General features: G+C 33.7%; 3 protein-coding genes across 7 annotated transcripts; 1 reads left to right on the top strand and 2 right to left on the bottom strand.

Annotated features, from left to right (window-relative positions):
- The first annotated feature begins 7,300 nt into the window (after positions 1–7,300).
- On the top strand, positions 7,301–9,438 carry LOC110427865 (transcription factor bHLH61-like). 2 transcript variants are annotated; one of them, XM_021443494.2, is made up of 4 exons: positions 7,301–7,851; positions 8,362–8,487; positions 8,697–8,870; positions 9,129–9,438. In XM_021443494.2, the coding sequence occupies exons 1-4, from the start codon at positions 7,774–7,776 to the stop codon at positions 9,231–9,233; spliced, it is 483 nt and encodes a 160-aa protein (XP_021299169.1). In that variant the 5' UTR covers positions 7,301–7,773; the 3' UTR covers positions 9,234–9,438. The 2 variants fall into 2 exon arrangements, with proteins under 2 accessions (XP_021299169.1, XP_021299170.1); XM_021443495.2 differs by having other exon boundaries at positions 7,310–7,851; positions 8,700–8,870; positions 9,129–9,435.
- Positions 9,439–13,434: 3,996 nt separating this feature from the next.
- On the bottom strand, positions 13,435–15,600 carry LOC110427843 (Myb domain protein). 4 transcript variants are annotated; one of them, XM_021443469.2, is made up of 4 exons: positions 15,481–15,600; positions 14,360–14,467; positions 14,086–14,150; positions 13,435–13,967 (listed from the first exon to the last, which is right to left on the bottom strand). In XM_021443469.2, the coding sequence occupies exons 1-4, from the start codon at positions 15,559–15,561 to the stop codon at positions 13,820–13,822; spliced, it is 402 nt and encodes a 133-aa protein (XP_021299144.2). In that variant the 5' UTR covers positions 15,562–15,600; the 3' UTR covers positions 13,435–13,819. The 4 variants fall into 4 exon arrangements, with proteins under 4 accessions (XP_021299144.2, XP_089641680.1, XP_089641679.1 ...); XM_089785554.1 differs by having other exon boundaries at positions 14,360–14,853; positions 15,481–15,502; XM_089785553.1 differs by lacking the exon at positions 15,481–15,600 and adding an exon at positions 14,929–15,474 and having other exon boundaries at positions 14,360–14,853.
- A 3,196-nt stretch (positions 15,601–18,796) lies between these two features.
- Positions 18,797–20,608, bottom strand: MYB40 (myb domain protein 40). The gene is made up of 3 exons (XM_089785532.1): positions 20,198–20,608; positions 19,945–20,074; positions 18,797–19,773 (listed from the first exon to the last, which is right to left on the bottom strand). Exons 1-3 carry the CDS (start codon positions 20,328–20,330, stop codon positions 19,230–19,232), a joined length of 807 nt encoding a protein of 268 aa, XP_089641658.1. The 5' UTR covers positions 20,331–20,608; the 3' UTR covers positions 18,797–19,229.
- Positions 20,609–24,380: the final 3,772 nt, after the last annotated feature.

Below are 24,380 nucleotides of genomic sequence, written 5' to 3'. Positions count from 1 at the left end.
TTTCTTGAGAAAAGAGTTCTCAAGTTCAATGCTCGGCACGCCCTTTGTTTTAGACTGTTTGGGCTTACCATATGGGCCCAGGACCAATTCTTTAAAAAAATTGGACTTCTTCAATGGACCTGATAAGTATTCTTGGGCCTCATTTCATGGGCTCTAAAAGCCCATATCTAATTAGACATGAGGTTAGTTGGACTTTTAAAATAGGCCAAAAGATCATGTCTAAATTTTAAATAATTGGGTCGGATTCATTACCTGCGTCAATAAATTTAAATCCCGCTTCATGCGATATTCAAAGACGATCTCGAATTTATCCGATCACATGGCACAAATGTAAAACACATGTATGAGTAAATACATATATGAATAAAGAAAAATCGAAGCACAAGGTCCATGTGCACGCACACACCTATAATTGTATAAATGAAATACAATAAATAAATATATAAAATATATTTATTACATATAGAAGTTACATAAACTGACACATGCACATGCACATGTACATAAATTATTATAAGAGTTAAAAGGATTAAGTCAAAATTTACCATTCTATATTTTAGGTGAGAAATCGAATTTATCACTCATTCTTGATTGGGTGTAATTTTATTCATGTCCTAATTTTTAGTTTAATTAAAAAAAGTCAAAAGCTAATTGTAAAAAAAATTATACGAGAAAATAAAAGAATATTTGACATAGTATTTTAACTTTTAACTATTTTTGTATCAAATTAAAAAACTACATTAGAATATATAATTGCCTGTATTCAAAGATGGATGATAATTTCGATTTATCAACTTAAGAAGAGTAGTAATTATGAGCATTATATCCTAGAATTAAGATGTCTTTGCTAAGAATTACATTAATCAAAGGTGAGATTACACGAATGTTGAATCAAGTCTATAGCCGACTCGAGACTTAATGATCGTATTAGAGTTAATTAGTTTAGTCTATCCCTTAATGACAAAACAAACAAAAGTACTTTCTATTGCTAAGCAACAGTGATTACATAACAAACAAAGTCCTTTTTCTTACCAGTTTGGAGAAAAAAAAATCCCTTTTCCAAATGCTGAAAACTCTTCATACTCCATTAAATAAATTTTTAATTAAAAAAAAAAGAAAGGAGAAAAAGAAAAACCCATGAAAGGCTGATAATGATAGGTAGTACCTCTCTCCTAGTTTGTGGGGTTTAAAGAAGTACTGGTGTAATGAATAACAGTTGAAAACTCCTAATGAAAAGTCCCACAGATATGGCCATGGCCGTGCCATTCAGAGGTTTGGTTTTATCCTCCCCCCTCCCCCCTATGGCTATTCATGTGAAGGAAAGAAACAAGGGACAAAGGGCCTGCCTGCCGGGCATCTTCTGATTTGCTCCATACATGTTTTCTTCAGTGAGGGGATTTGGTTTCTTTTATATATGATCCATGTTAATGAAACTGAAATTGTATCATGTTCGATACATACAACCCCATCAACACTCCCCTCCCGTGACCTAAATTTTCCACTCCTTTTCTCACAATTTACTAAAACATTTTTGGCACATATCTTGAGGTTGGTGTGTGGTATGCACCATTGTTGCTAGATCTAGACCATTTGTATATGGTCCCACACTTCATTCGTAAACAAGTCAAGTTACTCGAAAATTTATTGCGTTTTGACATGACATGAACACTCGAATTCGATTTGTCCCCTGTCAAGATTGAACTTATTGAGTTTGATTCAATGTATATCATGTCGAGAGTCATGAATCAAACCTTACCACGTAACAAAGGAAATTATAAGAGACACCCAACACGAATCAAACCTTACCGCCATGTGTAAAACACAAAAAATCTGCAGACAAATACGATGTCTGTGATTGAATTCTTCCAGCTATCTATTTCATTAAGGATATGTCGAACCAAGTGTCTGATACTGCATTGGCAAGATATGCTTAATTACACTATAAGCAACTGAAACAGTACATAAACCATGATTAGCTTTATCATTCCAATCCTCCCATTTTTCCATTTGCAGAAACTTGCAAGTTCCTCTAAAGAACTTTGGGTCCACAGCATGGTGCGAGGATGACTTCATGAAAGGTGAAACACGAGTTTATATTATAGTAATAGTTTTTTTGCTTACATCAAAACAACATCGAATGTTGTCATGTTGTTAGCTAAGATTTGAGCTTTGTTTGACAAAAAATTTTGTAATATGCAAAGGAAAATGGACAGGGAGTAGGGTAAATGGATAGAAGAAAACAAACATGGGAATGCTTGGGCAAAACAATTTATTTATTTTCTTCTCTTTTTATTTGGGAAAGAAAAAGACAAATGGTTATAGCTGTCAAGAGAGCAAGGCTAATTTGTTTGCATGAATAGCTCTGTGCACTTCAACAGTAAAGCTCTCTATCACAGCGAAGCATTGTTTGTAGGCATTAGATATATGAAATTCAAAGAGTGAAAGACTCATGAAAACGACCCTTTTATTCCCCCAAAAAAAATTAAATAAAAAATATAGACAAGAAAACATGAGAAAAATTAAATTTGCTTCTTGAAAATGACCTTCCTTTTGGGTTTTAAAAGGTAATAAAATTTTATTATGTTAGATATTATTAACTTCAACGGTTTTTTTCTTACCAAACATTGATATGTTTGTACACTTCTTTATATATCTATATATGTATCCAACAAGACTTCGATCTTGTCTTTGTTTTTTACGTTATCTTTGTAGATTCTTTAATTTTTTTTTTCTTACAAGTATGAATTTCTCTCTCTCTCTCTCTCTACGTGCATACACAACAAAAGCACTTATCACTCAACTTTATAGATTTATAAATTTTGTTTCCATTGTCACAATTGCATGTGAATGTACTTTCCCGAAGTGAAACTCACGTGAGTTTTGCTACCAAGTCACAAGAATCCTATATATTACTGCTCTGCAAAAGGATACATTATACAATGAGAAAAAAAGAACAAATTTCCCAAATATATTATAAATAAGTTTTTCTCTCGACAAGTTTAACTATCTATTATACGGGTTGAGACGATTAAACCGGCATTTTCGATTTTAATTCTTAAAACAAGCAAGCAACTTGATCAATTGAGTTTTTAGATACGATTAACAAAACAAAGAAAAAAAAATAAATTTGTCGAAAAATATCATAAATAAGTTTTTCTTTCGACAAATTTAATCGTGTATTAAAAGAGTCGAGATGACTTCAAGTAATTATTATTAATAAGTGATTAAGCCAGAATTTTCGATTTTAATTCCTCAGACAAGTAACACTCGATATTGATCGAGTTTTTCGAGGCAAAATATCTAAGTAAAAATTGCTAGATGAAGCATTTTTAACAAGTTTCAGTCTGGCATATATGTGTCTTTGGCTAGCCTTTGTCATCATATGGGAATTTATATTTGGTAATATATTTGAAGAAATATGAGAGGGCCTGGGAATGTCACGGGAAACCTTTCTGATTTCAGCATGGCTTGCCTCTAAAAAATATAATCCTTATTTTGGTCTTGTTTTTGTTTTTTATTTTGTTTTATTTTATCACATGATATCAATACATTTGCAACATTATATATATATATATATATATATATATATAAATCAACATAAAAACACGTACAGATCAACATATGCATAACCCATAATTTCACCAATCAGTATGCTTTAATTATGTCGTAATCATATTTACAATATAAACATCAGGTCCCCGTACATGTCATATATATATATATATATATGAATCATGTGATACAGCAACAGTCAAATCCAAAAGAGAATCTTCTCAACAATCTCCAACTTTTTTGCAACTAACAAAGTCATATGACTAGGATCGAACCAGGTTAAAAAGAGGTGCTTCAGGCTTCACCTTTTTGAAGCATTTATGCAGTAAGAAATGCATTTACTCCCCCCACTGATCACTCTATTTATTTAGTTTGCACAACTTAAAAGCTCTGACCAAGTCATTTCAATTTTCATTCGAAATAATTATATTATCTCTAACGTTCAAATTTATATTTGATGTTTATTTATATTGTTTTTTAATACGAAAAACTTCACTTACGTGAGTAAATTTTATAACGTTTATCTGTTAGTAACTCGAGTATCAAACATCAAATTGTGATATATAATTAAGGGTATATACACATTTGCTATGTTATTAAGCTAAAATCCTAATCTAGTAGGGTTTAATTATTCTTTTAAATCTTGACCCTACAATTATTTTGTAATTTTCACATGTGTGCATAACATACAAATTACTCGATGTTGATAATTTGAATTGTTTGTTTTTTTAATACGAGAAACTTCACTTGCATGAATAAACTCTATAAATTATCTATGATCTGGAGTATATATGTTCGTTCACACTATGTAATTAAGTTAAAATCCTAATCCTAATCTTGTTGAGTATAATTACTCTTTTAAATCTCAACCCTACAATATTTTATAACTTTCGCACTTTCTACGTAATGTATAAATTACTCAAAATTGATTTAAATTGTTTTTTTAATAAAAAAATCATCACTTGCATAAATAAATTCTATAAATTATCTATGATCAAGGGTATACGTAATTAAGTTAAAACCCTAATCTTGCAGGGGCATAGGGGGAAGACCATTAATTTGATTGCCATGCATGGTGGCAGATAGCAGAAGAGATAAATTATGCAAAATTTCTTATAGCTAGCATATGTCGTGAGGGAAACTAAATACAAGCCTCCAGGTGGTGCGAAGACAAACAATTGCTTATCTGTTGTTTATTTTGTATTTTTCTCACTTTTTTTCTTAGTTTCATAATAATGATCAGCATTGTGTCACACTCATTGAACAGAAGTGATAGAAGGGATGAGTATTGTCAAATAATGAATGATTCATGTGCCATTCAACGCACACATTTATAAGTGGTGGATATTTATCCAGAATAAAAAACAAACAAACAAACAAAAATAACCTTAAAATGACAGAAGGAAAGAAAAATTTAATCCCACAACTGTTTCATATTGAGAAAGGAAATCAAATCTACAGAGACCCTATAGTAAAATCTAGATAGTAGTATACTGTGATTGAATGGGGAGGGATGGGATCAAATTCAAAATTAATCAATAGAAAGTTTAATAAAAAAAAAAGAAAAAAGGGAAAACAAAGTGGAGGAAAGAGCAGCATTTCATGGAAGGCAAGAGACAAGTTAGGCGCAGGGATATGTATGGAGAGTGTTGTTTTGTTGTAATGATTAAAGGGCACACATGTGAATAGGTGGGTACATGATTTGTCCGTGTGGAATGGAGACAATGCTGGATGCAAGGATCCAACTCCAAACTAGTTTGCATATGATCAAAAGTCTCTGATACAAACATCTCGTGACACGTTCATCGGAGAAAAGGGCTTGCCCCCAGCGAGTTTGATCAGAAAAAAACAGTCTTTCTTCTTCCCATGGCCCCCTGCAGAGTTCATGATCCACTTACTTAGCTTTTCTATATCTTCCCATGCATAGAGATGTACCAAAGAGAAAAGGGTATTCCCTCCAAATCCTTGCGGAAACTTGATTTATCTGATATGTATACAATTAACAATGGATTTAGAGAAAAAATAGGTTTCTGAGGAGTTTCGCGTATTCATGAATCTCTCTCAAACTTGTTGCATGGCAATAATATATATACACAGCTTGATAGATATGCATGGGATATTGAACATGATCAGTCAAAGGCATCATTGATATTAGCTTCAACTCAATAGGTATATATAGCCCTGGAAAGATCAAATGCACGTCAAAGCAATACTCCCTCACTAGCAGATTTACCATGGATTCAATTTCCAAGAAAAAGAGAAAGATTAGATGACGCATGAATTGCCAAATTCTCATTTGATGAGAAGTTGGAAAACTAGTGATTAAGGGAAAGGGTAGAGTGGCACGTGTGGAGAGAGAGAGAGGAGAGAGGAGAGAGGAGGGAGAGAAGACAAAGAGGTGACGGCTAGCTGGTGAGAGGAGGGAAGAGGCGGGGAAGAGGGGGAGGAGTCTAAAAAAGCCCCCGTGAGGAGTGTTTGGAGGCATTCCAAAATCACAACTAAACATCCTTTTGTTGCTTCTCCTTCACTTCTTTCGATGGCCATTTTTCACTCCTCTACATCACGAGCTCATGATTCCCCCCCATTTCCTCCTTACTTGTCAGCCAATGCCACCCCACCCCCCCCATTTCTATTTTCCCCATTTACCCTTTTTTTTTCCCTCCTCTACAAGAAATTTTCTACAGATATTCTATTTGTATTTTTCTTAATTACTATTAGTGGCTTAATTAAGGGTGAGTATAGTTTGAGTGGACAGTCTTGCAGTCGAGATCATGAATCATTTACGTAGAGTTGATCTTAAAAATTTTAAACCGTGGATCAATTCATATCTTAATAGAATTACTTTTAAAATTAACCATACTTACGGTCTTATGTAATTGAGGATCGATCTTGAATTTTTTAATAAAAAGTTAAAATTATAATATTTTATTATTATAAATATAAATTACGATTAAATATCAAATTCACAAATATTATAAGAAATTTCATACATCCATGTAAGAATTCACATTATAACTTAGTTATTGTTATACTTTATTATTTTTAAGTTTTGTTTAATATTTTTGGTGGCTTTTTATTATTATTATTATTATTCATTAAATGCTTTAAATAATTTTTAGCTTAACGATCAAAATCTTAAAAAAAGACACCATTTTTGGTTCAAGTCTTATAATTTACATATATTTAGTTATTTTGCATATAGTAATAATTAGTTTAGAATCGGTCCAAAAACTTGATTTTAAGACCATGAACCATCCAAAAAAACTCAGATTCTAAACATTTTGAATCATAAACCACTCATCAAGTCAACATATCATTTTAAAATAGATCTAACTCTATCATTTTAAGATGATCTGCGAGTGACCTTGGACTGTTGTTGCTCACCCTTCGCATAACCATAAACTTTAATTACAAATTAGTTTTTCATCCACACTTAATAATCTAAAACTTTGGGTAACCTTGAAAATAACTCTCCTAAGAGAAGGTAAATACTACTTCAAGATAAAGACTTTCAATACCAACCATTCTTACTTGGAAAGAGTATGGAATGAAGGCAACTAATTACATCCACAAACTAGTTAAGAAAATAATATGAGGCCAGTATTATTCTTTGTCCTGGAAATGAAAAGAAAGATACAAAATTAGTATAGTTCATTTTAAGGACCACACACATTAGTGTTAATCATCTATTCTTGCTTGAAATTTGAGCTAAATAAAGTTTTAAACTCATTTAAGATTCTTGCCTTTCCTTAAATCCTCATCCTCATCATTTTTCTTTTGTTGAAAAACTTTCAACTTGTAGAATAGATAGAATGTATATTCATGCTGATGTATAGTTGAGGGAATTTTCTTTGATTTTAGTTAATAGATCCTCCACTATAGTCTTGGTGATGGGATGATTCATTCCCACAAATTCTTGGTAATGGGATTATCACAAAAAAAAAAGGAAAAAAATATGAGAAAATATGAACAAGAAGGGGCAATTTGGTAAAGTGAGATGCAATCTATATTATATTGTGGTGGGAAGAAACTGAGGCGGTCATGTGGGAAGCAAACAGGAGGATCCTATAGATTTGAGAGCTCCACCTCCCCTCTCTTTTAAACAACCTCAGAGCATTGCAGAGAGTTGAAAACAAAGAAAGAAAAAGAAGGAGAGGGGGATAAATAAAGAGAGAAAAAAGCCTCTCAAGGATATACACCGAAGACATAAGCATATACAAGATGGTTTCTAGGGAGCACAAGAGAGCAGCACTGCATGAGAAGCTGCAACTTCTTCGTTCCATTACTAACTCTCATGCTGTAAATTCCCTATCTATCTTCTAAGCCCTTTTCTTTCATTGGCTTTCATTTTTAAGTATATGTATTCATTCATTCGTTTGTTATTCAACAAAAATTCAGCCTTTGCTCATCTTTTCTCCTCTGCTGTTAGTTTTAATAATTCTTTTGCTTCACTGTAGTTGTTGGTTTCTGTCTGTTGCCAATGATTCATTTTCTAGCTGCCTTATCATAATCTCCATCCACTGTTCTTACTTCTTGTCAATGCTCAAGTTTCTTGGATTATCTCCCTGGAGTCACCAAAAAGAAAAAGGAACCGTAAAGGAGAAAGATGTTACCCTTTAAAGTTTTGGAATTTTAGTGGCTTTTTTTCTGGTATCTTATGCAAACTATTTGATATATAATCCTGGATTATCAATTCTATGTTGCTTGTGTTTTCTTGGAGGAAAATCAATGGAAATTAAAGAGAAAAAGGGAAAAATAAACCAAGAGTAAACTTTGTGCTAAACCAGTATCATTGTAAATGTATGGCAGCTGAACAAAACATCAATCATAGTAGATGCATCAAAGTACATTGAAGAGCTAAAACAGAAAGTAGAAAGGCTGAATCAAGATATAGAAGCTGCACAAACTTCAAATCATCAAAACCCATTGCCTATGGTAATACATTCCAACCACTGATATTCACATTTTTCTGGTTATACAAGTTTTTAGTTTGTTTCCCTTATTGAATCATCTTTGTACTGTACTGTTCTCCCTTTTTTGCTTCAACTTCAACACTGTACTTTCTCCTCTTCCAACATGGTGAAAAACCTGTACATACACTTATTAAATTTTCTCTGTTTTTTTCTCTTATGTATTTTTCATAGCAGGTCACAGTAGAAACCCTAGAGAAGCGATTTCTGATAAATGTATTCTCAGAAAAGAGCTGCCCTGGTCTGCTTGTTTCTATCCTGGAAGCCTTTGAACAACTGGGTCTCAACGTGCTGGAAGCTAGGGTTTCTTGCACTGACAGTTTTAGATTACAAGCAGTTGGAGGAGAAGTAAGAGTCTGAGCCTTTTTTCCCACTATATCTATATGTACTCGTTCTATCTATCTTCATGTCTAAATTTCTAACAGTTCCTCAATTGGTTGAAGAATTATCAACATCTGATGTCTGTTTTCACGCTCATATGCTAAATTTGAAACCATGATTCATTTTTTTGAGTTATCTGATTTTTCCAATGGCAAATTACGACATTTGCATCGTATCGATGATGATGATAAAAAAACATACAAATTTTTATTTTTATTTTTGCAGAATGAAGAACAAAGTGAAACCATTGATGCACAAGTCGTGAAACAAGCAGTGTTGCAAGCTATTAAGAATTGGAGTGAAAGTACTGATCAACAGGAGCAAAATTAATGGAATTTTGTAATTGTTATCCATTAACTTTCTTTCATGCATTTTCTTTCTTGATGTAGGTTATTGGCAATGTTGTTAATGATCAATCATTAATCCCAAATTTAATGTTACAAATTAAGTAGATTGAAGGTGTTCCGAAGTTCAATGATATGCCTTCAAGAGTACTAGCAGAAAACAAATGAGTTTATGAAAACCAATTAAAAACTGATTGACCATTGGGCCATTGGCCATTAATGCTTCTTCCAGCAAAGAATTATCTGCTTTGCCAAGAAATTTTTCCTTTTAAAGGCAAAGAGGATTTTGTCCAGATGATAGTACATAATGCATGTAACAAAGTGCTAAGCCAGTGCTTAGGTTAAAATGGGTGTTTGAAAGTGATCAAGACACAGCCTTCCCACCAACAAAAAGAAATAGATTTTCTATTATCACAATGTCATAAACATTATAAGAAAAACAAAGTGATTATACTAATTATTATGAAGTGTTAAGCATGGGCAAGAGAAAGGCAATATATAACCTGAAACAATTCTTTTGTTAGTTTCTTTTATTCTTCGATGCAACAGTACACAGATGCTAGTTGTTATATGTATAATATAATCAGGAGGTTTTTCCACACATGGTGCATGTAATTGCCATGCATGTGTTGCAACTTTGCAAGGCTGTTAATTGGCCTTATACCAATACACCTTTAGCTTCATTAGTTTTCATGTTGTATGAGTCTACATTAATTTGTGCAGCTAAACAAGCTCAAACATAAAACTTTTTTTATTTTGGAAAGGTGAAGGAGTTATAATATTAATAATAATAAATACAAATATACATAAGAATATCATCGATACAATATAATTTTTTCAAAAAATACAAACAACTAACTGAACTTTTACGCCTCCATGCGACACAACGAGAGTTTATAACCCATTTCATCGCATTTGTGAAATCATTTTCAATCAATGAATTATGAAAAATAACCCATTTGGAAGGTGTAAAACCAACCAAAGCTTCCTTAATAGCAAGTATTTCAATCGAAGTTCCCATCAACAATACCAATTGGTTTTGATAACATTACCTTAACGGAACCTTCCTCGTCACGGACCACCCCATTTATATATTCCAGCTAAGATGAAAAAATAATTTGATGTGTCCTAAATATTTTTTTTTTCTAAATATTTTGGGAGTATTAACGACCGATTTGCAGAAATATAGATTACTATATAGTTCAATGTCTGAAACTCACTGGAAGACTGCAAATATATATGAAGAATGTATGCTAGCAAGCAACCAACATTGTAATAATTTATATGGCATAGCAATGGGGCTGCTGTGTGATGATGCAGAAGCAATTCCAGGAAGCATGGAGTGTGAAAAGAATGGCCTATTTTTTAAGTTTTAATGGTAGGCTGGAATTTATAGGCCTAGCGTGGGAGCTGTAATAAATAGTACTTCCAAGTAGTGATATGAAGGTCTGATTAAACTAATCTTGATGTGCTTAATTATATATTAATAATGTACTAATCTATTGATCAATGAGTTTAATAATTGGAGGTGGTGGATTTTCTTGTCGGAAGTGAATCTCAAAACCCAATAAGCTATAGGATTATTGTAACTCTCATGATTCAACAGGGGACCAGTGCAACTAAGTGCCTCACTCTCAAAGTAATCGAATATTGATTTCATTGCTTTCTCTGTGTAAGATTCCGCAGATTCTTTTGGTTGTTCCTTGATTATTTTTTTTTATTTCTTGTTGTTTTCATCAAGGTTTTGGTGACATCCAAGGAAGTCTGTTCATCACCTCACATCAAAATTCACAAAAGCAAGTTCAACAACACTTTTCTTCTCATCAATGTTTGTTTTCAGTGTTGGAACAGGAGCTGGGCCAGTATAAGCTAGCCACGGTTCAAGTCTCAACTAAATTAAGCTTGGGTGGGCTTAAGATGACTGCTCCAGCATCCAAGAAGATGATCCTCTTGATTCACAGAACAATCTTGGCTGCCCTTTGGTTTCTCTTGTGCATTCATTGTCTGAATTTCTTCCCCTTTTTGTTACAAATCAGGATACTATCTTTGCTCTTTGTGAGTTCCAGCATCAAAACAAGACATTTTTGGTGAGTCTCTAGATGTAGCTTAGGGTGTCAATTAAGTTCGTTAAAACCAAATCAAACTGATCGATTTGATTGGGTTGAAAAGTAAAGCCTTCTTCAAATTGAGACATGAACATGTGATTCCAACATCCTATTGGGATTGTACAAACAATATTCTGCCTTTTTCACAAACTTCCAACCTGGAATGCATTCTCTTGGTAAATCAATTGAACCATTTTACAAGAACATATATCGGAACTGTTTTTCTTTTCATCAAGCATCAGGAAGCAACAAGCAAATTGAACAAGTATGTCTAATATTACATTTGCCAACTGTCTAATGAAACAAAGACAAAGAGAGTAATATTGAGATAAAAAATAAATCACCTGTTTCAAATGGTCATGGACATAATAACACTGGGTTTGTATCCCCTCTTTTTGTCTGGAAAAGGAATTGATTCACACAACTAAACCACATGAATGCTCTGTAAAAGAGTGCTTGCATTATTTGAGCCTCCAACAAGATCTAGCAATATAGAGAATTTTTCCACCTTTAAAGAGAGAGAAAGCAATAGAAAACATAGGACCAAGGTTGACTCGGTGCTCTTTAGGGCGAACTCAGAAAATCAGAGATCTTTCAATCATTTTCTTGCAGGCGGATCTCGGCCGAGTCCATGCTTCTTCAGTGTTTTGATATAATTTCTCTTGAGGGTAAATTTTTTGGTCCCAAGAATAAATCCTGTTTTTATGCAAATCATCCAAAACTATCCTGAACCATCCACCCAAGAAGGACACAAATGATCAAATAAACAGGGAAAAAACATTAACCATATGTACACTTTATCAAGAAACTAAGGTGGTGAAATGCAGAACTTAGTGCAGGTGCCTTACCCCATAGTTTCCTATAGGTTCAGCAGACATTATCCCCACATAGCGCCACCCAGATATCACTTGATAAGGAATCTCAGCAATCAGACATGACATTTGCTCATTTTAGAGGGACATAAAATCTCTTGGAAGGTCAAGAGTTAAAATAAATTTTAAGGAAAAAAAGGTTAACATCATCTAAGTAGATATAGTGCTGTGTATTCAATGCCAGAAGACCAAGCAAAATATATGTCTTTACTAGTTTAGGCCAAAACAAGAATTACAATATGTACCTTTTCACCTCCAGTTGACCTAATCTTGCCATCAGCAGCTGGGCTATAAACTCTCAAAAACTCAGCTGATAACCTATACTTGCTACCATTTACATATTCTACCTCTACCTAAACAAGGTTCAACATGACAGGTGTGAATTCTGATATGATTATAGAGCAAAAGAAGCTATAAGCATGTATCAGAGAAATTTTACTAGGTCATTGCTGTGAATGTATATATGTGTGTAATATTCAGAACTCTGCAATTCTTCTAATGTTATATTGTCAATTGTTTCATATATGTATCTATGTGTGTAATGTTCAGAACTCTGCAATTCTTCTACAGTAGTTCATTACATGTTGCTTCAATCTAAGTTATTGCAAGTGCCTCCATGCCTGCATAAACAAACAAGTGCAATGCTTGCATAAAAGAGTATCAACTTGCGTCTTAAATTTATAATTGAGCAGATTTGTACAAGTGATCATGGAAATAACATATAAACAGAGCTTGGCAATGAAGCAAGAATAAAAACAACATTATTGTGGGAATGGGAACTTGTTCAATTTCCTTGAAAGGATTACCATATAGAAATCATATCTGTTTCCAGGTCCAATCATCCTTTTGTTTAGTCAAATATGTCATGGTAATTAGTTCTGGGGTCCAAATCAGACCTAGTAATTAACAGATAAGCTTCAAAACCAGGTCTATGAATTCCTTTTTTCGTATTTTTGTGTCATTTTCTTTCCCTTTTTTTAACTCTTGTGCTGCTGCTGAGGTTGGTTTTCCAAACTGTCAATTATCAAACTTGACTCTCTTTTTTTTCCCCACAATTTACTGATCATTATTCTGGAAGCTTCTAGTCCTCCTTTCCGAGTACTAGCAATTGGGTGAATATGCGTTCATCTTGTTTACAATAAAGATATTTTTTCCCCTGCTATTTAACACAATGTATCATTAGTTTATTTTCTGTGTAATTGTACCAATAAATGAATATCATTTAATATTAAAATTTTCTGTGTAATTTTATTGATTTCAATACAAGCAGATATCCCAACGTGCTAACTGATTTTCCAGTTAGTTTACAAAGTTGAAACAATCAAACACTAGTACTAACAGCCTAAGGGGTAAAATAGTTACAATGATTGCCACCATTAAAAGGAGCATGTGCATCTCACAAACACACAACTGACTTAACAAAATATAAATAGAATAATTCAAATCACAGCTCTTAAGCTGTTCTTCAACTAACTTCAATTGCAACATGTACTTCCAGATTGACCACTGACTTTCTTCAATGGCAACATCTTGATAGGATCAAGGTTGACTCGGTGCTCTTGAGGGGCTAACTCAGAAAATCAGAAGTCTTTCAATCACTTTCTCTTGGGTGGATCCCGGCTAAGTCCGTGCTTCTTCAGTGTTTTGATATAATTTCGAATGAGGGTAAATTTGTTGGTCCCAAGATTATAGAAATAGTCCCAAGAATAAATCCCGGTTTTATGCAAATCATCAAAAACTATCCTGAACCATCCACCCAAAAATGACACAAATGATCAAATAAACAGGGAAAACGAATTTAACCATATGTAGACTTTATAAAGAATCTAAGATGGTGAAATGCAGAACTTAGTGAAGATACCTTACACCATAGTTTCCTACTGGTTCAGCAGACATTATCCCCACATGGCGCCGCCCAGATATCACCTGATAAAACAATCTCAGAAATCAGACATGACAATTGTTCATTTTAGAGGGACATAAAATCTCCCGGAGGGTCAAGAGTTAAAATAAATTTAAGGGAAAAAAGGGTTAACATATCCAAGTAGATACAGTGCTGTGCGTTCAATGGCAGAAAACCAAGCAAATTATGTGCCTTTACTAGTTTAGGCCAAGACAAGAATTATAATATGAACCTTTTCACCTCCAATTGACCTAATCTTGCCATCAGCAGCTGGGCTATAAACTCTCAAAAACTCAGCTGACAAACAAAACTTGCTGCCATTTGCATATTCTACCTCTACCTGAACAAGGTTCAGCATGGCAGGTGTGAATTCTAGTATAATCATAGAGAAAAAAGCTATAAGCATGTATCACTGAAATTTTACTCAGTCATTACCATGAAAACAGAGATTAGACAGTACGTCTTTCTAATGAATCATTCATCAGTTTCTCTACCTCAATTATAAAGATTCAATGAACCATCCATAGAATTTACCTATTTATCCATGAAACTTAAGAAACCAACTAATTTTTTTTTATTTTTTTGAAAAGCAAGAATGATTCATTACAAAGAGATTACAAAAACTACCCTGTGAATCGGTAGTGGTATAGGCCAGCATATGAAGAGACGTTAAACCCCTTAAATGCTTCACCTGCGTATCACAATAAATATGACAAAAAGCAACATCTGCTTGCAGTGAGATCAATCAGCATTCAAGATATCCACACAAAGAGAACGATGCAAGAGGAACACTCATCCTACCACAACCAGAAAACGGCCTTCCTGTACAGGCGGGTTTACTAAACCAACATCAGTTAAAATCATTTACAATAAGTCATGACCACCATGGAGCCCCAATCCATACGTGCCAAAACTTCACAAAATCACAGTCCTCCAGAACAACCATACAAGGCACGATGCAGAATCAGCAACCCCCTCACGCCGGATCCTCCCTTCCCCTGTCTTTCAGGCTAACCATCCAGAAAGGAGGCCACACAGCAGCACCAAAATAAAACTCCCAAGCTTGACACAAACAAATTTCAACAACAACTCAACTAGCAAACTAATCCATAATTTTCATTGGTAATCTTGCTAATGTCCCAAATGATTATTTCTACTTCCAAAAAGATATATTCAACCTAAAAATCAAAATGGGTGCTTTTCAAACTAATCTGGGCCCGATTATATTAAAAAATAAAAACCAAAACAAAAAATCTCATTAAATTAGCAAAAAAAAAAAAACAAAGAAAAGAAACCAACTAAAACAAAACAAATATAAAAGAAAAAAATAATACCCAAAAAAAAAAAACTTACTATCCTGGGTGCGTTAAGAGAGAAGCATTTAAGGCGTGGAGTTGCAACGATAGTGTGTATCCTTGGAATTGCCCTCTGCATAGCTTGAGCTAAGCTGACACTGTTTTCTTTTCGAAGTGCTCACACTTTCTTGTACAGCTGGAACTGTCTTTGGATCTGGGCCATGCTTTTGTTGGACAACGTTTCCCCATAAATTTTAAGATCTTGAGCTCATAAGCCCAATACTTACATTGGGCTTGATTCTTTTTATTCTCTCCTTTCAAAAAATGGGGAAAAAGTGATTATCTAAATTATTATTTTAAATTTAATTTTCATCATTACATTGCAATGTGAAACCCAAAACATATAATATCAAATTGTACTAACTAGGAAAATAAATAAAATTTAGTATGGGTTTTGGAGGAAAGATAAATAAAAAGTCAATATTTTATAAATTAATGAAAATATTTAAATTATTCGACTTTTAAATTTTATCCTATTATTAAAAAAATAGAGAGAGAGAGATTATTTTTCTTGCGTGCGTGCCAAGACTAATTTCAACTAAAATAAATTACAATTTGTGTATGGAATCTATGTTGTTTGAGTACTAAAGTATAGAGAAAAAAAAAATACTGGCTGTCACTTATGAGTAAGAAATTGGAAATGTTATTAATTCATGTGAAGCATATTTAAAGGCATCAAATGATAAAATAGTAATTATTTTAATCAAACAAAGCCACTTGACCCTTTTTGTGAATGGCTTAAGGACCACAAAAAGAAGATAAGTTCCCAATAAATAAATTCTCTTCACAGGTTTACTTAATTCACTCTCATAAATTAACCAAAAGAAATGACCTCATTCCAATATCTCTATCATTATCCCTTTACAAGCAATGAAGAAAGAAGAGAAAAGGGTCTCCAATTCTTATATAAACAAGAGGCAGTGATGATGGCCATGACGATTATCTAGAGTTTAGAGTGATGACAGCCCTCACATCCCAACACTGAGTTTATACCAAACTGATGTTGATTTTGAGGGTTGAATTTTGACCTTGTCAGTCGTCCTGGCATTGCCTATCATATTTGACTTCAATACACATGGAGGCTAAATCATCTAATCATTGGGTGTTAAGGTATCCCTTGGTGGGTTGGTTGTGTGTTTGCTTTATTTCCATTGCTTTGGTTTCTTTCTTGATGGCTCTAGGGTTGTTCATGAGACACTGGTCTTAACAATAAGTTTAATCACACTGGTGTATGTTCAGGTTCGATGATATTTTTTGTAATTCTATTAAACAAAGTTAACAGCTCAATTCTTTATGAGAACAGAAATCATCTGCAGGGCTTTAAAAAATGGATTATAAATACGAAAAGAGTAGCAACCTGGGTCTTAAATTTATAGTTGAGCAGATTTGCACGAGTGATCTTGGAAACAATATATAATGAAGCAAGAGCAGGCAACTTGGGTATAAAAACAATATTGTGGAGATGGGAACTTGTTCAATTTCCTGATAGGTTTACCATATCGAAATCCTATCTGTTTGCAGGTCCAATCATCCTTTTGTTTAGTCAAATATGTCATTGTAATTAGTTTGGGTGTCCAAATCAGACCTAGTAATCAACAGATAAGCTTGGAAACCAGGCTTATATGATTTCCTTCCTTTGTTTTTTTGTGTCATTTTCTTTCCCCTTTTCTTAACTCTTGTGCTGCTGCTGAGGTTGGCTTCCCAAACTGTCAATTATCAGACTTGACCGCCCTTTTTTTCCAACAAGTTACTGATCATTATCGTGGAAAAATGAAAACACTTTGCTTTCAGAGAATTGCTACGACCAAATATACGTAAGAGGTTGTTCTATGTCTGCGTATTTGGAATAAAAACTCACCTTTCATACCAGATTACTTGGTTTCCACATCAATCCTCAAAACTTTCTAAAGAATAGAAAGGTTAAGTTATTTCAAGTTCAGATAAAAAAAAACTGCACGTTTGGTACTAGGAATACTTAAATTATTTTTTTTTTATTTTTATGTGATACTTTTTCTCGTGTTTGGTTAACAATTGTATCAAAAAATAATTATTCTTTAGAAATAATATTCTTTAAAATCATTTAAAAGTCAAATTTAATTAAATTTGATGGAATAACTTCAAAAATTGTTAAAACTAAATTACTTCTCATAATTTAAAAATCTACCATCCTACCCATATTAATATTTGTAAATAAAATATTAATATTTAAAATATTAAAATAAAAAATAATCATAATAATATTTAAAATATAAATAAAATATTAGTATTTTTGTTCTTTTAGTCTCTATTTTTTTCTTATTTCAGAGTTATTTTTACTAATCAAACACTACAATAAGTCATAATAACTATTTTTACCTTATTTCATTCATTGTACCAAATTATATAATAAATATTCTATTCTCATCTTATTTTATTTTCGCAAATCAAACGTATAGTTATATATGTGTATATTTAAATTATCTATGAAATGTATACATGTGTTTATACATCCCCTCGAGTGATTGAGAAGAACATCATTAAATGTGAACATATGAAAATTTGTTATATAAAAAATCTTTAGTGAAAATGTGAACAAGTTCTGGTTAAGAAGGAGTGTGAAAAGTTTGAAGAAAATGCTCACACATAAAATCTCTAATAAAATGATAAGAAATCTCAATCTATTTTGTCTGGAGTACTTCATATCAAATACATTGACTCCTAAATTAACATTTTCTGCAAAATGATTGGCTATGGAAAGTGATTACAAATTAGAAAATATTTTTTGATTTTTTTTTTTGAGAAATTTTCTGTCCATTAGGGCATTGTCTCTCTTCAATCAGACCATTGGTCGGCTTCAAGAGCCAATGCATTCACAATTGCAGGAATGCATACTTTTCTTTCTCTCCAGGGCTAGATTATTGAGTTCCATCTTAAGATTCCTTGCCTTGTAATGATCTACAGATGCATGCACAGAAATAAACAACTCTTAGCGGATTCCACTTCCAGGTTTCAGTGCTAAGCACGACCTAATCTAGTTATCTCTGTCCCCCCCAACATTTGAAAACAAAGCAAAAACAAATAGATAGCTAAGCAGTTTCCTCAATTGCATTACCAGATACATGCCAAAAAAGTGAACACAATAAAGAAATGAAGAGTGCTCATCATGCTTTATATTGCAGAAAGGTTATAAAAGAGACATAATCTCAACAGACATCCAGGAGCATCTATCTGATTCTCTACTGTTGCCGTCTTTTTCTCTTTCTTTTTTCTTTCCACCTTTTTCCTTTAAAGTTAAGTTAAAATTAAAGGCTGTGTTGTTTCAAAAGGCAACAAAATGAAGTGAAACCTTGGACACTTTCATAATGATGTGTGACAGTACACAGAAATTTACAGTTACAAAGGGAGTATGATAAAAAGTAACCCAATCAATGGCAGGGGCAATGGATCAAGCTTTTTTACGGCTCTCTCTCTGGTCAAATGCTACAAGCTTGATACCAGCTACAAAGAATAAACAAGCCATATATAATGATCAATCACGGGTAACTTAATTCTGGAAATTAAGGACACCAATTTTTGATAAGTACAATTTCAAAGGTTAAACACAAAGCAAGAAGGTGAAAGAGAGTTGAAGTGGAGAGGAAGCTGCAGTTTTTGGTAGCAGATATGAACAATCCGAATCACCTTTTGTGATCCTTTTTTTTATTGCTAAGACGATAGGGTAGTAGTCTAAAGAGAAACTTGGGAATAGAAGAAGTTATGTTCAATTGCCTATTTCCCAAGGAGGAAAAAATTTTCTTCCAGGTGACTAAAGCCATCCCATGAGAGAAATGAATCCACACAGTCAACCCATTGCTTTAGGGAGTCTTCTTGAGTAGAGCTGGTTTCACCCATTGAAGGATTGTTGGATTCTTCCACTGAGAATGAAGATGTGTAAGAGGAAGAGGTATTTGTATCTTGGTTCAGCCATGACTCCAAATCAAAGCTTCCACACAACATTTGGTAGTTGTTTAATAGATCGTTTGTTTCATCAAAAATTACTTGACTTTCTTCTCCTGTCTCATCTCTGCTTGTAGAAACTGTGATGGCATGATCATCCTCTGACTTTGACTCGAAGCTTGCTTCTTGTTTGTTAGATGAATTAGAGTTTGAGGTCATCGTATTTTTACCATCAGTTTTCTCTGCCTTCTCAATAGGCTTGTGTGTCACAGGGTCTAGACCAAGGAGCTTTAACTTCTTCTTGATTCGAGTATTCCAATGGTTCTTGATTTCGTTATCTGTACGACCAGGAAAATGTGAAGCAATCTTGGACCACCTGCCAATTTTATCATGTGTTAGAAGGAAGAATGAACTGGCCATAAACACTAATCATCCATGGCATTTTGCCAGGAATATCACTTGGACCTTGCCCTTGCACAGTTGCACTACCCTAGTTTTCTTAATAGATAATCATATTTATGTTGCAAGAAAGATGGTGACTCTTTACCTGTTTCCAAGACGCGCATGAAGTTGAATAATCTGATCCTCTTCTGATTCTGTGAAAGCCCCTCTCTTAAGGTCTGGTCTGAGATAATTTATCCATCTTAATCTGCAACTTTTTCCACATCTTAACAGACCTGCATCACCATACAAAATGCCAATATTCTTAATCAGACCCTCCCAACTTAATCACAAGTTCATGTGCCTGATACAGAGACACACAGGGGTGGAGAAACTTCAATACTTCATTGAAGATTTACCTGCAAGCTTTGGAACCGTTCGCCAGCAATGAATACCATTGTTGAGTATAAAGTTCATCAGCTTATGATCTTCCTCTATCGTCCATGGACCGCGCTTTAATCCAACCTTATCACAGCAAGGTTGTCTTCCCATTTCTAAGATTGATCAACTTCAGACAAAACAAAAACGAGAGTGATCCCTTGAAAGTTAGAGGCTAGAAAATCCAAAGAGTGCTTAAAAGGAACTTGCAGTCCGAGATAAAGATGCTATGCCAGCTCATTCAGACATTTTAAAAAAGAAAGGAAGAGCAGCATGTTGTTGAAGCAGGGAGATTCATGATTGAATTGGGAAAAAGCATTAAAATTGATGGGTGTAAAGCATGAAGGGTTACTAATTATAAAAATGGCCACCTCCCTTGTTTGAGACAATGGCAATGGTCCTATATATAAGAAACCAAACGTGGGTCGTCCTCGTTGACAAATTTTATTCCTGCAAACTAGAAGTCTTTTCCCATTGGTTTTGATTTTTATTAAGCTCAAAGTTAAATTTAGAACAGTTGATGGGATTCCTTGGCCGCTTATAGCTGGCCAGTTTTGTCGTTGGAGCCAAACTTTCTCCTCTGTAGGCAGGGTTAAAGAGATTCCTTCAGAGGAAAATGCAAGTGCCATGAAATTCTAAGCATGTAATTTGGCTGCACCCAGAACTGGTTAACTTAACAGTCGATGTTTATACACTGAGAACAGAAAAAAAAAAAACAGAAGGTTAAAGAAAAAATAGAAAGAAATCCACTCGTGTCTCTCATTCTTAATTGTTTACCATGAAACATCAATTCAATAGTTGTTCTGTAGCAATCATCCTTTTCTTAATTTTTAACTTATGATAACTTCCATTCTTAATTTCTTTTGAACGGTAAACTCGTTGAATAAGTCACGTCAATGATCCTTGTACGTTTTTAAATTTAATATCCGTCTTAAAAACTTAATATAGTATCAAAATAAGTATGTTCCCATTCGTCCGTCCTTCCGTAAACCCCTCTTGATTCATGTCGCAGAATAAATACATTATTCTACACATGAGATGAATATTTAAGTGATGATAAAAGAAATTTCACATCAGTTAAATTAAGAATATCTCAAGATTATTAATTGATTTTAAATTAAATATTGATATTAAAAATTCAATAAATAATTAAGTTTTTACATTACATGCTAAAGTATCAAAAAGACCTAAACATACCAATGACTTAACTTTTTACACAAGAAACTACAAACCTATAAAATTTGAAATATAATTAAAGAAATGAGGGACTTAGCTTCCACTTGCAACTAGTAAATTAGCTTAATATTCCCTATAGCAAATCAGTTGTGCTGTTCAGTTCTTTGATCTTGTCATCAATGATTCCATTTATATAAAAGGATAAGCGGGCAAAGGAGCAGCTGAAATAAATTAAGACAGAAATGAAAGTGGAGAAGGAACAGACAAGAGACTTCCAGGGTGAAAGGATTAAATGGGCAACCACAATTTTTCTCTGTAGGAGACAACAGGGTCACACTGTTCTTTAGAACTTCTCAAGTGCAGCCATGGATTATGACAAAAGAAGGCAAAAAAAAATGGAGAATTAAGGAGCAAGCCTAAAGAAACTGGATAAAATTTTCTCTCTACGTAACAAAAGGGAAGGGAATTGAATAATTTTATTTTAGTGGGACTCTTCCAACACATTCCCGTAGCACAGAAGGAAAACCGAAAAAGGAAACAAAACAAAATGAAGGGTAATCATATCTTCTGGTTCATGCATGTACAAAGTGATGAATATTCCCTATAATGCACAATAATTCACACTATATAAATTTTATTGTTTTGTTTTTGGGGTCAATGCTGGCCTTGTTGGGGTTAGAGAAAACAATAAGCTAGAAAATCCTAACAAGAATCTTCTTGCTGACAAAGGGTCTGTTTACATTCCTTTGTTTCTTTAGGTTTAACACTAGTTAGCCTAGATTTTGCAGCTAAAAATTCTCAGGTTTCATCCTGCTCTCCCACAGTAAATAAGATCCTGACTACCTTGAACCCCACCTTACCTGGTAAACTCTGTCACTGAAAACATGAATCACAGAATCAGCTCTTGAAATGTTGTTTTTAAAATTGACTAACTTGAGAGCAACAGGCTTTCCCATTTGATTAACTTGAAATCTGTAGCAAAGCCTAAATTTGATCACAGATCTTTAGTTCAACTATTAAAGAACTTGGACAGAACATTTGACACCTTACACATTACCCCAATATCTACAAGAATCCTTCTCCCTCAATGTTTTTTCTTTTTCTTTATCATGGCTGCAAAATTTTTATTGTTTTCCCTGTTGGAAGTATTGGACCAGCCGTAATCTATGACATAATCTTTGGTGAAACAAGTCAAGAGCAAAGATGATTAGCTGGTGACAAAATTGCCCTCCACTTACAGGAGCATCTAGCATCCTGCTAGAAAAATCCTAACCAAAATGACAACTGCTTAAAATATAGTACTCTCAAGTTGTTAATGACACCTAACCATGGACTCAGGACAAGAGAACAATTACTTAAGAAAAGCAAAGATACCTATGAAATTTCCTTTTCCTTATTCAGCTGATGGAAGAAGCCTAGTACTCCTGTAAAACCATATGGTTTAATAAAGGAAGATTTGTGATTTGGGGATGAACTTGGGAGGAGAATATGGGATTAAAAAATTGGCAAGTTTACAGGAAATTATGATTGTCATTTACCCAACTTTGCCTAGGAAGAAACACACACTTTCTTAGCACAAGAATCATGCCTTCCACATTCTCAGGAAAGAAAGAACAAATTCTGATGATAAAGACTCACAGAACAGAATATCAATGATTAATGTCAGCTCATTGTCAACTTACAGCATAGTTAAAAAAGAAACATAATATCTCTCTGAGAAGAGAATGACAATGAGTTTGCTTCAACCTTTGACAGAATCAAAAAGAGCAGAATTTGAACTCCTTGTCAGAACTTGGTAGAACCACACAAATGGCAACATGGACTTGTTTTTGATCCATTAGCTGAATTACACAATAAAATTTTAGTTTTTCTAGTCCTGTCTGTTAATCTCTATCCGCCGAACTCGAATCTAAATTCTCTTTTTTTTTTTTATGGAAGAAGGTACCACAATGACAATTCCATTTGATAACATTGAGAATGACTTGATTAATTAAAACTAATACGATTTGTGTAGGATTATGATGGGAATAACAAGGAAAAGATATGAGGATCAAACCCAAATTGATTTGAAATTTGATTGTTTTTAATTATTTTTCTTTTGGCAATCAAAAGCTTTACTTGACTTGCTTGATCTTCCTATTGACTTCTCTGATAGAATCCTTAATTGTCACATGTTCTTGTCCTGATCTATTATCACATATGTGCAGGCAGATTAGCTTTACTGTTTCGATAGTTTGATGATTATTCTGGTGATGCAATGTTGAGAAATTCTAACCTTTTGGTACATGGCTGAGCAGGTAATCCAATAACATGAATGTTCATCCAAGGAAAAAGATATGGTTGGTAGAATTTTGAGGAAGTTGCATCAGTTTCTCTATCCAGCAGCCGTCCCAAATTCTCCAGACAAAATCCAGAGAATTTACTGCCATAATCATTGGCATCCAACTAAAAAGAAAAAGGTGGAGAGAACTCTTGGAACCCACCTCAAAAACTTTGCTGCTGATGTTTGCTTGCTGCAAACTGGATTGTACCATAGTACGAAACTGATTGGTGTCCAAGAAAAAGAAAAAATGGTAAAAGTTTTGAGGAAATTCCCTCAGTTTCTCTATATCAGCAGCCTCCCAATGTAAATTTGCTGCCCATTTTCATGGCTGCAAACTCATGATTAGTTCTCAGTTATTAAAAGTCCTGTCAGAATTTCTACAATCTCCCCTTGTGAGATGAAAACATGAGGGATTGTTTATCATTGTACTACTAAGACAAGCAATCTTTCTGGCATTATGAACAACCTGACAAGGAAGAAACCCAGATTAAATTTTTGCAAATGAATTAGAACGTTAAGCTTTGCTTGATACCAAATTATGAAGACAGAAAAGTAGAGAGAGGAGCAAAACAAAGGGAAAAATTAATTAATGAAAAGGAAAAAGAAAAAGAAAAATATATATATCTCTATCTCGTGGCCAAGGGGCCTTGAAAAATAAGTGGGTA

This window comes from Theobroma umbraticum, unplaced genomic scaffold (genome assembly GCF_002168275.2).
Source record: "Theobroma umbraticum cultivar Fairchild unplaced genomic scaffold, ASM216827v3 scaffold_239.0, whole genome shotgun sequence".
In the NCBI taxonomy this organism is placed as follows: domain Eukaryota; kingdom Viridiplantae; phylum Streptophyta; class Magnoliopsida; order Malvales; family Malvaceae; genus Theobroma; species Theobroma umbraticum.
This window is presented reverse-complemented; position numbering and strand designations above follow the sequence as displayed.